Below are 15,132 nucleotides of genomic sequence, written 5' to 3'. Positions count from 1 at the left end.
TTCAAGACACTGCATGCCCTTCTTTAACTCAGCTCCAGAGTTTTATTTAAATCCAGGTCCCAGCTAGATAAAATGTGGTACATTCATACAGCAGATGTCCAGGCAAACACTAAAAACAATAAGGGACATGTACATGAAACAGTTCAGAGGGGCTGGGGATACAGCTCAGCGGCATAAGCTCCTGCCTGGAAAGAGCAAGATCCTAAGTTTGATTCCCAGTACAAAAAAAAAGAATTCAGAAATAAGTCAAGGGTCAATTCACAAATTTAAAGTACGTATAGTCAGGCATTTCTGGTAATACAATCTCAACCTTTGTGGGAAGTTACACATACAAGCTAAATATATACATATACAGAAAAATTTCTAGAAAGGCACATGAAAAAGATTAATGGAGCCCCCCGGCGTGGGGGTACACACTGTAATCCCAGCACTTGGGAGGCTGAGGCAGGAGGATCAAGGCCAGCCTGGACTACATGGTGAGAGCCTGTCTCATGAGAAAAAAAATTGATAGAAAATCATAGTCCTTGCCTATGGACAAAGGCTGCAGGACAGAGGACTTGGGCCAGTGCTATCCGAAATGACTTTATAATCACATAAATCACTTCTCTGATTGATTCTGAAATTCACTATGCTTGTAATTCATTATCTTAACTGTCTTGATGATGTCAAGGGAATATACTATAGAAGGGGTGATGGAAAGATACAGGGAATAGTTAAAATTTTTAAATTTATTACAGTAAAAGACATTGCCAAGAACAATGAAACAAATGTGCTCAAAGCAAGGGGAGTGTTTTGAGTATTTTCAAGAGAGCTACTGGCAATGTGTCTTTTACAGGAATAAATTTTCTTTTTGCAGGGGGTACCAGGGATTGAACTCATGGCCTCACGCTTGCCAGGCATGCGCTTATGCTGCTGAGCTAAATCCCCAGCCCCAGGAATAAATTTTTAAATGTATATATTCTCTGTATTTTATGATCACCTTATATTAATTAAATGTTCACAGTAATTATCCACTGGATCTGCCATTGTGAGACTTCCGGCTCTTCTTTAAAGTCAAAATGACCATGAAAATAAATATTCTGAATTGATTCAGGCATTGAGGAGTCCATGTTAGTGTAATGAAGGACACTCATGAAAAAGGACTTGTAGAATGGCTTCTTCACAAGAATTCTCCTGGCAAGAATGATCAGATAAGCCAGGCATGGTGGAGCACACCTGTAATCCCAGCACTTGGGAGGCTGAGGCAATAAGATCACTGTGAGTCCGAGGCCAGCCTGAACTGCATATATAGTAAGACCCTGTCTCAAACAAAACAAAACAAAAGGAATGATCCGGTAAATGTATTCAAAAAGAGCAGAAGTGTTTTGAAGAGGATTAGTGGCAACATGGCTTTTTTTTTTTAATTTAAACATTCAAATGTATCAAACTGTACACTTCTTTTTCCCTTTGGTCTTTTTGAGACAGGTCTCCCTGTTCAGTTCAGGCTGGCTTTGAGCTCATTTTGTAGCCCAGGCTGGTTTCAAACTCACAACCATCCTCAATTACCATTCACAAACTCAATTCTCTCCACGACCTTAGTCACAGAATGAACTGGATAGACCCGAACCAAATTTCCCCATGAGGTCAGTATTGAACCTAACATTGACTTTAAGTTTTTGTCCAATTCAGGTTGTGATCTGAGTCAGGAAAAAATCAAGTTTGTGAACCAAGGTACCACTATGCATCTCAACAGAGCTTTTATTTTTTCTCCCCTTGTGATACTGAAGATTGAACCCAGGATGATTTTGGGCATCCTAGGCAAAAGCTCCACTATGGAGCTGCACCCGCAATGAACAAAAACTAGGCTAGCTCAGTTCTAAGTCTTTGCTGCAGTTCTGTCCTTGAAACAGAACTGGACAATACAGCAAAATGGACCTGAGCCTATCGGAAGGACAAGGAGATGGCACTTAGGGGTCTCTGTCTGTCCCACAAAGGAGAGGCTGCTCATTCCCCAGTTCCACCTGCCCGCTCAGCCCCCTACCCCATACACACACACCCTGAAAACAAAGAGAGCCTTAAAGGCTGAGCCCTGCTAAAAGCTCTCGTGTCAGCCAACCTGAGCATCCAGCGCTGTCTACCATTCAACAGCCTGGTCTCAGGCGTAACTCAGGGATTCTGCCAGGGCTGGGGAGGCGGGGACCAAAGCCAAGTCAAGCTCTGCGACTGCTTTATACCAAGTATGAGCCAAAACAGAAGCTGTTGGCCCCATTAGGTCTTAGGTAAGACCGAGAAATTTGCCAGTTTTAAAGCTTCCAAAGAATTCCAATACTGGGCAAATTTTGGAGCCAGAACAACTGAATTTACTCCAACCTACCGCCCGCATCCTACCAACTCAGTGGCTCTCCCACTTACCTGCTGTCAAAGGTACCTAGCAATTTACCTGCCCAAACTCTTCCTGACTTCCAATTTGCCCTTGTTTGTGCTTTTATGTCTCTCCAGTACCACAAATAGGGTGACCAAAGTCTAGCAGAAGCGGATTAGATGGATGGCAGCCCAGGAAGCCACCAGCCACAGAACAGAGGAACATGCAGGACTCAAATGCAATCAACCTGGAAGCTCTAGCCTGTCTCAGCGTTTCATTAAGGTCTCCAAGGCTGCGTTCATACTAAACATTTTGTTTGTTTCACCCAACATCATTCTATTTCCCTCAAAGCCAATGCTCCCTAAACTTGCAGAGACCGTGTACCAGAATCCTTCTACTCAACCCAGAAAGGAGGAAAAAAGACAACCTCTTGTCTCAGGATCCTCAAAGGCAGGATCTCTGTTTCAGTCACCCCTGTGCCCACACAGAGCTTACATCTGGGAGGGAAGACACACAGCCATAAGACAAAGCCATAAGCCCTAAAGGGAGCAAAGAGAAGAAACAATCCATCCTACTGGGAGGAGGTAGCTTCAGAGGGGGCTTCCAAGCCCAGAAGGTTGGCTGGGGAAGGAAGCAGCAGGCCCATGGCAGTGAGGTGGAAGCGGTGCTCAGGAAGGATGAACAGCAGGCTCAGCTGCCACAGAGGGTGCAGGGGGGCTGAGCATGAAGCCGGAAGGGATGCACGGGCCGAGCTGGCAATGCCTTAAAATCCACAATCTCCACAACGCTTTGCACATAAGCAGGTGTGATCAAGCCTCAGTTGCTGCATGAATGAATAAATGGATAAATTTAAAAGAAAAAATGGTTTAATTCAAAACAGTAGCAGTGCAGGAAGCATCAGAAGTCCCATCAAAGGTACAGTGGGGGCCAGGCCTTAAGGAATTAAAAGGGAAAGAACACTCAGAAGAGCATGCTAGGATGGGCAGGAATCAGTTACGGGCTATCTCAAAAGTGGATGCCATGGAAAATGAGGCCCTAGCCCTGCCTGTCACCCAGAGAGACTTACCTCCCTATGGGCTCCACCCAGGACCGGGGAAAGCATATCACCATCCAGCAGGCCCTCTGTGACCCGGCTGTGAAAACCAAAGTCCTAGAGACAATGGAGATAGGGAAGTCAACGCTGTCCCTGTTAGGGGGCTCACCCAGGCCTCTCCTGTGCCCCTAATCTTGCAGAAAAGCATCCACTACATGCCAGGCACTGTGCTAAACAAACATGTGGACCTCTGCTGATTTAATCTTCAAAATAACACTATGACTAGAAGCACAGGCATGTGATAAAGGAAGTACAGAAAAATGTTCCGGGTAAATGTTAAGTAGTACATGAGTATTTGCTGTAAAATTCTCTTAAATTTTCCAGATGTTTGAATTTTTCACAATAAAATCATGGGCAAAAAATAATCCTGTGAGACTCAGACTCACAGATGTGGACGCAGGCTGGGGAGCGCACACAATGTGCTCAAGGTCACACAGCTGACAAGCAAAGGGTTGGGAGTCAGATGGACCCTGGGGCTGACTCCAAACCCCAAGCTCTTTCCAGGACATGTGCTGCATTTCCTGTCCAGCTGTCTCTCGCCATCAGTGACAAACCAGGGCACCACAAGTACCAGAAAACCCGTGAGCAGCTTGGAAATGAGGTTTGGTGGGCTCCTTGCCCCTTCCCCTCCAGGCAGCCCTCTGGAAGATGGAAATTAATTAACTGTGCTTTCTCTACAGACTCCTCTTTGGGACAGGCAGCAGGTGCCTAATCCAGGGCCGGCTCCTCAGTGCCCTTTGGCTGTCACAGGGCATCCTCCCTCCGAGTTCAAGATCCTGCCAGGCTGTGTGAAGGCTTGCTGTCCAACAGCATGCTGATGGGGATGGTTCTCTCCTCAGCCCTGAGCAATGGACAGACGCCCAGACAAGCACTAGTCCTGCTGTTCATGGCTTTCTCCCTCCATCCCACAGAGGGAGAAAATGCAATGGGCACCTTTCACCACTGCTGCTTCGGAAGGGCCAGGTTCCTAGCTTCTGGGAGTTCCGTGATCCATTTATTCTTCATCGATGGTTTTTGCCAAAATGATTTTTTGCTTCCCTCCCTAGTTTGTGAGGTTTCCTCTTTTAGTGACATCTATCTTCCAGTTTAAATTCTACTACAGAGTCTGGGAACCAGCGCCATGAGCGGGCTGCTGCTGGACTGGAACAGCCAGACCCCAGCCCCTTCTGGCATTTGGGCTGGCGAACCAGAAGTGACAACCTCCCCCAGGCCCCAACTCGCGCCTTAAGAAATACAGGCTGTGATGGTAGCTAAAATGCAATTGGATGCTTGTGCTGCTTTGTTATTTCACTAACACTGCAGGTCTAGGGAAATGGTCTGATCACAGGTTCAGAGGAGAGCCACACACTACAGAGGACAGGGGGACCTCCTTCTGAGGGTTGCAGCCATTATTGATTCCCTATGGTCTTGTTTTGGAAGTCCTATATCGTTTCCACTGTTTTGCTGGGTGGGGTTTTATTCTCTTTTGTTTTGTTTTATTATATCAAATCCGATGGCAGGAAAAGCTATTTCAAAGATAACAAAATATATTATGGTAGCAATTTTTGGATTTACTATTGGCTGGCTTTGAAGTCCTTTATTGCATTCATTGTTTTGTTTTTATTGTTTCTATTCTATTCTGTTTTGTTTGATTTTTACTATGTTCAAAGTTATCTGCAGCTATTCTGAAAACATCAAAAGGCATCATGGTGACTATTGTTGATTTTGTAATTTTCAAAGTCCTGTACCTCTTACACTGGTATGTTTTGATTGGTTTTATTCTATTTTATCCTCTTTAACACAAAATAAAATAAATTCTACTGCACATAATGTAGCTGCCATCTGCCTCCTAAGCCCATGGCTCAGTGCAGGACTGGAGCTGCAGCCCCCTAATTCCTCTGCCCTCCTGTGTCCTCCCCAACCCCACATCACCAGTGCTAATCCCTGGCCTCTCCCACTAATCTCTTGCCTTTGATCTGTATCCTCCAGGAAGATAGAGAGAGGTATATAGGACCAATGCTTGGCCAAAAAGTACTTGAACTACTCCCCTTAGACCTAGAGCTGCCAAAGGGAATTGGATACAGCAAGCTGGGCAGAGGGTTTGAGACAAAAAAACACGGATGCTTGCACTCCAGGACAAAAAACTTTAAAAATGAATCCACAGCAGCCCTCTCAGCCAAAAGCCAGGGACTTGCCTCATAGCTCAGTGATCCCAGAAACACAACTAGATTTGTGTAACACTCCTGCGAGAACTTAGAAGCAGCTCACATGAGCTCACAGTTTGCCCACAGTAAGAGTAATAACAGCTAACACTTACTTAATGTTTGTTGAAAGACTCATGTTTCACTTGTCTACCTCACTTTCTTCTCATAGCAAACACATTGGTAGGTAACCTTATCTGTAGTTAACAGGTTAGAGATGGCAGCTAACAAGACCCACAGGTGAGCCTTAGTTGAGCCCTAACTTCCCACTGACTAGCTCTAGATTCTAGACAAATCACTTAACCTGGGGGACTTTCCCACGCTCTTGTCTCTGCCTCTTATTACAAACTCACCAGACCAAGGAAGGACTTGGAGTCAGAAGCCACGGGGCCCAAGACCTGCGGTTTCTTCATAAGTTCACTAACCTCAGAGTCCTAAGGAGACAGAGAAATTCCCCAGAGCAGATCAGAACAGAGCATCAGGCCAAACTGAAATCCATCTCTTCTTAAAACTGCAAAGGCCCTGCCATTTTCTCCAGACACACAGAGCAGCTCTCTCCTATGCCCAGCCAGGACCGAGTGACCCATCTGAGTGTAGACAACCATGCCCGAGAATCAAATCAATCTAGTGTCACATGTGAGAGGAGCTGAGGTCACTAGAGATGATTAGAAAGTTCGCAATACAGAAATTTGATATTATCCTTTAAAACATGGAATAAGGGCACCTTTTCCAGGACGTAGATAAAAGTTCTCTAACTGAATTCCTTCACCATCTGCCCTGAGTACCAAGGATTGGAAAATCTAAACTACCAAGGCTGCCCCCACTCCCATATTTCCGTCCACTTTGGTCACTGGCCTCATTGGATAAAAGCAACCTTTTCATGTCTTGTGCTGCTTCATAAAGAGCCACTGAAGTCAAGGAGAAGAGTGTCCTTGCCAGGCACGGCAGCACCGGCCTGTAATCCCAGCACTGGGATCCTGAGGCAGCCTGAGCTACATAATGAGTTCCGTACTAGCCGGAATTCCAGCACCCTGGAAAGCTGAGGCAGAAGGATCATCAATGGCCCCAGCTCGAGCAATTTAACAATTTAGCAAGACCTTGTCTCAAGGTAAAAAAAATATATAAAAATGACTGGAGACGTGGCTCAGCGCAGTGGCCCTGGGAAACCCCCCAAAAAGTCTTGTAACGTAACTATGGTACCATCATCACACACACACACACCCCTCTCTACAGAGCAATTCAGCCAGACTGCAGCAAACCAAATCTAGAAGTAGAGGGGGAGGCAGGGAAGGGGAAGAGGAAGCAGACAGGAACCCAGCAGAACACGAGCAGCCCGGGAGGGGCCGATGGAAAGGCGCATTGCTGCTCGAAATTTCCAGTACCAGCACGTCTGCAGTTTCGCTCAGGATTTCACTGCCTGCTGGGTCTGGGTATATTTGTCACAATGAAGGCTTTGGCTGCTGCTGACAGCCCAGTACAGGACTGCGAATGATGCTCCTGACTCAGTAATGAAGATGTGGGGACCCAGAGCCGCACAGGGCCAGAGACAGCAGAGGGCTACAGCTGGGAAGTGCCTGGGGCGCAGCGACTTACCTCACCAGCCTCCGATCTGCTCTCTTTTAGGGCAGGAGCCTCCTTCCTTAGCTCCTTTGCCGCCTCTTCCCTCATGGAACCCTCCTCTCCTGCATCTATCAGGTCCTCCTTAGAGTCCTTTCTAGAGGCCTCGGCAAGCTGACTGACCTCCGGGTCCATCCCGGTGGTCACCGGACATGTGAAAGCGGCAGGATCGCTCTTGTCATTGTCTTCTTTTCCTGGAAGCCGAACACTTGACCTTCTGTCCTGCGGCTCCTTGCCAGCAGCACTGCTCAGACTACCGTCTGCACCCTGGCTGAGGAGTTTTCCAGGAGTACTGGGGCCGGCAGAATCTGAATCAAGAGAAACATCCTTCGCAGGCGGACTTGTTCCTGGAGACTCCTAGGGACCACAGAATACATCAGAAAGGAGGACGAGAGGAATACAGAAAAGCAGTTTAGAGAGATCTGACAAGATGGAGCTGTTATTTCGTGACTCCCATGGAGCAGTGTTTGAGTTTTGACCCCAACAGTTCCAACACCTAACGCACATTCCAGCCCCCTTTGGATCTACTGCATTGGAATTTCTATGACGATCGACCACGGCCAACACTGATGGGCTTGGAAGCTGCTGCCTCGGACCCACAGCTCCACCATCATTTATCACATCCTCGGGTAATAAATCTGCCTCTCTCCAGCCCCATTAGCCAAGGGACTCAAACTGAGAAGCCAAGATTCATTTAAGACGATGATGAGGAATCACATGAGAGAAAGGTGGCAAAGTCCAGAATTTATACCTTTCATTTTTCATAGTCAGCAGCCCAAAGAGGCTCCCTGCCTCCCCAAAAGCTCCCTTCACAAACTGATCACTGAGGACCCTGCAAGTATCCTCCGTCCAGGACCATTGCTTTGGGTCCCTGGCAAAGCAGATGTCATGATGGGATTAGATGTGCGAGAGCTCTGTTGGAGGAGATGCCTATGATGGCCAGGAGACAGGGAGGCCCTTCAGAGCATGACACAGGTCTGCATGTGGCTGGAGAGAAGGACGGAAGGACAGCATAGTTCTGAAAAGTGTCATCCAGTCCAGCAGAGGGTACCCCAGGAGAATGTCATTAAAGGGGCCCCATTCAGGCAGGAAGGCCTTGCCCTTCAACTCCTGTGTGACCTGTCACTAAGAGGAAGCATGGTTTAGGCATAAACCAGGGAGGACAGGAGGAGAGCGCTGGCTGCTGTTAATCTACTAATTACCACTCAGCAGGGTCTCGTAAAAGGAGCCACGGGCAGCACACCTGAACCGCACCCACACCTGCTTCTCACACACAAACTTCACTTTAAAACAAGTAAAAATCTATGACAGCTTTCACTGAATTCTCTCAAGTTGGCCCAAATAGAGGCAGAAAATCCTTCGCTGGAAATCTGGCCAGTGCCGTCTTCTGGGTTCAGGCTGCAAACACTTCCTTTCAGGAAACACCTGTACTAACACGTGGGCTGCCAGGCGGAACTCCTGATGTGCAAGACTTTCTGCTTCTCTGCTCCGAAGACTCAAACAAGGAACACGATGCTGGGTTATAGTTTAGATCTGGAATGACCCGCAAAGGCTCATGTGCTCGAGGTTTGGTCCCCAGGAGAGAGCTACTGGAAGGAACCTGCAGGACGCAGGTCCCCGTTGGGGACCCTTAGGTTCCTGGAGCCCTGGAAGGAGACTGTGGGACCTCATGCCTGCCTCTCCGTGTTCCTTGGTTCATGATGTAAGCCATTCTGCTCTACCAACCGTGCCCACCATGATGGGCTGCCTCACCACAGCCCAAAACAAAGGGGTCAACTGACGAGAGACCAAAACCACCAAAACTGTCAACCAAAATAAACCTGTCTTACAAGGTAATTATTTCAGATATCTCATTACAGTAATAGAAATTTGGCACGCTGGGACTGGGAGGAGCTGACCAGCAAGCCAACTAGCCCGCCTTTCTGGTGTGATGTGCAAGCCATGTGAGCCCAGGAAAAGTCAGACAGCACCTCCTGTGAGCCTGCCGGCCTCCAGGCTGAGAATCACCAACCCTTCCCCACCACCACCTTCCCACCACCACCGCCCGTGTAAGCATCCAGCTGGTTCGGAGGAGAACAGGCAAAGTTGATAGCAACTGAGGAACAAAAAGCAACTGAGTGCTTGTATTGCGTGGTTGACTTCACAGGCCTGGGCTGGCAGTCTGCGCATCCGCATCCATAGGGAGGATAATGGTATGCACTGTAGCAAATATGGGGGATTTCCTTCAATCTTTGTTTTTGAAGCCCAATATTGTTTTCACTGTTTGGTTTTGTTCTGGTTAACCGTTTTTGCTTTATTCGATGTTCTGGTTTTTTTTTTTTCAATTCTGGAAACATCTCTAGCGATATTCTGTTTTGATTGGTTTTATTCTGTTTTGTTTTGGTTTGATTTTGCTTTACCTGATGGAATGGACTACTATTGTGAAGATAAAGATATAGTACAGTAGCCTTTGTTGTTCTCCTATTATCCTGCTTTGAAGTTCTGTACTTCTGTTTTGACAGAATTTATTCTGTGTTGTCGGGTTTCATTATCTTTAAAATAAAATTTAAAAAAAAAACAAAGAAAGAAATCTGACTAACACAAGTCAAGAACAGAACAGCCCAAGGAGAAATCCTAAACACGTCAGTTATTGATAAGAGTACACTAGTAAAGCATCTGCTCAGTCCAAAGGTATGACCATGGCCCGTAGATCTGGCAGCCTACTGACAAGCGAACCCAAGCTCTTCAAAAATGGTAAAGATAAGCAGTAAAAAGAAGCTACTAGCCAGGTTTTCTGGAAAGCTTTGCAAGCCATGCAGCTTCCAGGACGAGGAAAGTCAGTGTCTCCTGGAAGCCTACCAGCGCAGGGGCTGAGCATCAATCAACTCCACGCCCAGGCCCAGTGAGCAACCCGCTGGTTTGGAGGACAGGCTGCGCTGATAGCAACTAAAGTACATAAGCAAATAAATGCTGGTAGTTTGGTTGATTTTTCAGGCCTGGGGCCAGCGGTCTGAGCATCTCTTGGGAAGATGACAGGATGCAATATAGCAAACATGGGGGATTTCCTTCGGTCCTGCCTGTGAAATCCAATGTTGTTCTCACCATTTTGCTTTGTTCTGATTGTTTTGCTTTATTCAATATTCTGCTTTGATTGGTTTTATTCTGTTTTGTTTTCAGCTTGATTTTGCTATACCTGATGGAATGGACAACTATTGTGAAGATAACAAGATATACGATGGTACCTATTATTGTTTTCCTAGTACCCTGCTTTGAAGTTCTGTACCAATTTTGCTGCATTGTTTTGATTGGTTTTGTTCTGTTTTGTTTTGTTGGATTTTCTATCTTTAAAATGAAATTTTTTTTTAAAAAGATAAGCAGTAAAAGAAAGCAGTACAGAGCCCAGCTTTAGAGACAGACAACTGAGACTCAAATCTTGGCTCCAATATTTCAGATGTATGATGCTGGATGGACTAAGCTTCCCACACGTCAGCTTTTTCCCCTAACATATAAGGATGTAACAGTGCCTGCCTCGCAGGGTTGCGGGGAAGATTAAATGAGTTAATACTCATTCAGTGAGTTAAGGAACTTAGCAGTGTGTGCCAACATCCAGTAAGTCTCCCATAAATGTTAACTCGTACTAAAAGATGAGACCCACTTGTTCATCCACTGAGCACCTCCTGAGAGCCAAACACCGGGTGGGGGAACTAAACATGACCAAGACACACATCTTTCCCTCAGGGAATTGGGCCCACCCAAGAAAAGCAAAACATCCCAGATGTGCTTCATTATAAGCTTTTACTGCCCAAAGCAAAGAAACTCCAGATTCAGGGGTGGCACTGACATCAGCCCCAACTCATCCCTAGACGGAAAGCAGAAGGTGATTTGGAGAATGCAGGTAGCCAGTGTTGCCCACCTCCCAAGAATCCCATGATCACACGGAAATAATCTACATGACCCCTGAGCTGAGCTTAGGGGAAACAGCTCCTCTTCTGCAGACAAACAGAGGCTAGGCCTCATCTCCTAGCACCGATCACAACTCAGCAAGGACTCCCCAACTGGGCTGTGGGGCCCTGCAGACTCCAAAGTGACAGCTTCTAAGGGTAGAAGAGGGCTGTCTAGCGAGCCAAGCCACATGCCTTCTCTCAACAAGTAGTGTGGGGCTGGGGATTTAGCTCAGCAGCATAAGCGCCTGCCTTGCAAGCAGGCAGTCGTGAGTTCAATCACTGATACTGATAAAAACAAAAAAGACAAAAAAAAAAAAAAAAAAAAAAAAAACCAAGTTGTGTAAATCCGTCCTACTCGAGCTCATCTTGGATTAAGGAAGGCTTGAAGCTGGGAGTAAAATTTGGCCCAAGAGGGTTGCCAGGCAACAGACCGTGGGCCAGGAGACAAGGAAAGTGTCAAGCAGCACCTATGGCCTCCAAAATGTAGAGTTCATGCCTTCTCACTTAGCCCACATCCCTGCCCGGCAAGCGCCTGCCTGCTTCCCATGGTCCACCTCCACCGGTACTGGGCTCACATTCTCTTCTGCCTGTGGATAAACCATGCTATTTTTCTACTCTTCTGAGCTTTTTTGGTTGGAAGGCCTGGGGGCTGCTGTAGATAGAACTCAGGGTCTTGCACATACGAAGCATGCACTAACCCTCAACAGCCCTCTGCCCTGCCACACACATTCTTCAACACACACACACACACACACACACTCTCTCTCACTATTTTGGCAAATCTCCCTGGTCTTCACATCACCTCTTCCAGGAAGCCTTCTATGATCCCCAGCTGACCTGAAATCAGCCTTCCCCATCCTTTCCATAATACTTATAATTGCTGGCTTCCTGGTCTGCTTCCCTTACCAGGTTTGCTCCCTATGTGTCCAGTACCATTTCTTACACATAACAGATGCTCCATCAAGGCTTGTTGGCTGGATTTAAAAAAAAAAAAAAAATCAAGCCAGCATCTGTGAGGTTGAGGCAGGAAGATCACAGGGTCAAGTGCTTAGACAACTTAATGGAACCCTTTCTCAAAATAAAAAATTTAAAAGGGGCTGGGAATGTAGCTCAATACAAAGGCCCTGCACTCAATACTCAACGCCACTATCACCACCAAAAAAAAAAAAGAGTTTATGGGTATGTTGTACAGATAGAGGAACGGAGGTTTCTCTTTCTATACTACAAAAGGAAGATGTAATATTTATTTGTAAAGGTCACACGGAGATTAGACTATATAGTAGTTATGACGCTTGTTAAATGGAAAATAGCAAACAAATGTTAATTATTAACTTTACAAAGTGATGGAAAATCAAGTAACATCAAAAATCAAAAAATATCAGATACAGGTAGAGATTCTCATTCTCATAAAATCAGTGAGAATACAACCAGAATACAGGATAACATTTGGCCCAGTCTAACAAGTGTTCAAGTTTTAATTCTTCAAAAGAAGATTTTCACTTGGGGCATGTCTCGGTAGTAGCATGTGTACTTAATACGCACGAGGTTCTGAATACAACTCAAAGCACCCAAAGATGACTTTTTTCATATGACAGGGCTGATCTTTGTCTGCCTAGCTGCCTAAATACTAAAACATGGCGAGTGTTAAGATAAGTGACCCTGCATTCTCCACACCCTTGTCAACTAACTCCCAGGAAAGGACAGCCTTGAGGTGGGGAATGCATTGATTTCACACGGGCACTCAGTCATCCAGATGGATGGGCCAGAGCTGAGGATAACTGACTCGTGCCCATCTCTTTCCACCCAGCTGCTGCTTCTTGGCATGTCACCAGACCTGAGCCCTGAAGTCCCCAACTACCATGCACACTAGGGCACCTGTGCATGGTCTCCTACCCTGGGCTCTGTGGGTACCCAGCTTTGCCCTCAGCTCTTCTGAGCTCGTGCTCCTGTTTCCTGCTGCTACTGCCCCAGGTCCTTGAACCTCACAAAGCAAATCTCAAAGTCCCACCATTTGCATGAGTGGGGGGCCGCAGGGAGTAAACATAAACCACCCCACAAAAGTCAGTACTCTTCAAGGCTACAGTCTCCACTTCCTACCCAGAACACAAGACTTGGAACGTCTACTATGGTGTGGGGGACTGAACACCACATCCACGCACTGACCTTTCTGGGGAGACCACCTGCCAGGCCAACCATCAGTCAGTTTATTTTCCAGGCCTCACTCCTCCCCAGTTGGCCTCAGTTCTTTGCACAGCTCCCTGGCGTAGTTAGCGCTTTGCAATCACACTGACATCATTCTGCTATTACTAAGCCCCGGCCCCCTCCCACTCCTTTGATCTGCTGATGGGCTTTTCACCAGGCACCACATGGTGGCCTTTTTGCCCACCCTTCCGCCTCTCCCATCTTGTTCATCTGCATTTCCAGCACTGGTTCTCTGAACCTTTCCCTTCTGGGGCTGTGATACACTAGAAAAGGATTTAGGTTGAAAGAAAGAAGAGGAGGGAGAAAGAGACAGAGGGAAAGATGTGTTCTTGCCATCCTACTGCCCTCTCTTGGAATCATGAGCAAAGTGACTGCACAGCAAGACAGGGCAGAGCTAAGCCAGGAAGGAACGCTCCACAAACGGCTCTTTGGGATGCCCGACAGAAGGCAAAGCAGGACAGCTCAGAGGATCGGGTCATAAGCTGAGCCGAAAGGCATCCTCAAAGGCCAGGGCCCAGCTGAAGCAGCTTCGCCTGCTCCAAAACCATCCTTCAACCCATTACCAGTTTTCCCCAGCAGAAAAAGTCCTAATTCCTGCCTGGGATTAGAACATGTGAATTCCACACCCCATGTGGCAAAAAGAACCCAATCTGCTGGGCTGCTAGAGACGGGGTGGGAGGTGTATTTAACACCGCCCACTCCAGACATTTCCCCATCACACTGAGGTGCCTATTTATATTAAAGAGGTTACAAAATGTTTGTAAGTTCCCACCCCATCCCCTCTTGCAAGCACATAATCATCAGAAAGAAAACCTTCAGGAAATTCAAGACATAACGAAGATGAAAATGCCTCTTTTATTGACATCAGTAACTCCTCACAAAGTAAAAATTAAGTAGCTCAAGGTCAGAGTGAGTTATGACCAATCCACAGCGGGATCTTCAGTCTAACAGCTGACAGCAAGGACAAAGCACCACCTCACCAGGAACCTGAGGAAGCCAAAGGAAGAAAACAATACCACACAACCTGCCACAGTCCATCCCAGCCAGCTCCTCCATTCCAGCATCCACTCTCCACTGCTTAACAAAATGCCCCCACGCACTTCCTAAGTTCCAAGCCGTGGGCTTGGAGCTCAGATATAGACATGAATGGGCAGAATCCAAACCCTCGACTTGCTTGGTCTGTAAGAAAGTATCCTCTTCCTCCAAAAGCAAGTAAGTCTGCCTGACACCCTCATGGCTATTCAAAGTTACTCCCCTACATGCACAACAGAGCAGCTCTGCTGGATGAGAGAAAAACAAAGTCATCACATCAGGGAACCAAATAGAATGGAGGCCTCTGAGGCACCAGCCAGACTAACCCGCTCAGAAGGAGTCATTGCAAAGTAGACATATATCGGATCAACAGTACAGATGGGACACTCAGAAATAAGTGTGCATCTGGTAGAAAGGATTAAAGTCACAACTGAAACTTCTCTGACCGTGTAAATCCAAAAAGTTGGACAGCTCCTGCACTACCAGGCAAAAATCTAAGAAGAGGGTCCTGCTGCCCAATAGGTAGCACTGTGTCACCTCGGGAGGCCCAGCCATGGCTTGGGTCTCAGGAACCAAATCAGAGCGTCTCAGCCCACATCTGGAACCTCAGCTGGCCTGAGACGGTCCCCTGGCTCTGAAGGTGAGCTGAACACCAAGAAAAACAAGTCAGAAGTAATAAGGGACAAAGCTTGACAGCATATGACTATAATCTTGTAAGAAACAGAGCTAGAAGGATCAAAATTT

General features: G+C 46.8%; 1 protein-coding gene across 21 annotated transcripts in view; it reads right to left on the bottom strand.

Moving 5' to 3' along the window:
• Window positions 1-15,132, bottom strand: part of Cep164 (centrosomal protein 164) — a 72,942-nt gene that overhangs the window by 23,522 nt on the left and 34,288 nt on the right. For 17 of the 21 annotated variants that reach the window (XM_063255824.1, XM_063255833.1, XM_063255829.1 and 14 more), the window contains exons 8-10: window positions 7,208-7,588; window positions 5,968-6,048; window positions 3,408-3,491 (exon numbers count right to left, since the gene is read on the bottom strand). In XM_063255824.1, coding sequence (XP_063111894.1) covers window positions 3,408-3,491; window positions 5,968-6,048; window positions 7,208-7,588 — 546 coding nt within the window. The remainder of the gene's footprint in view (window positions 1-3,407; window positions 3,492-5,967; window positions 6,049-7,207; window positions 7,589-15,132) is intronic. The other 4 variants (XM_063255830.1, XM_063255831.1, XM_063255839.1 and 1 more) reach the window with 1 other exon arrangement.

Source organism: Cavia porcellus, unplaced genomic scaffold, assembly GCF_034190915.1.
Source record: "Cavia porcellus strain 051 isolate PalLab524CR breed Dunkin Hartley unplaced genomic scaffold, mCavPor4.1 scaffold_9, whole genome shotgun sequence".
In the NCBI taxonomy this organism is placed as follows: Eukaryota; Metazoa; Chordata; class Mammalia; order Rodentia; family Caviidae; genus Cavia; species Cavia porcellus.
The sequence above is the reverse complement of the archived record's forward strand: the minus strand, read 5'-3'. Positions and strand labels throughout refer to the sequence as shown.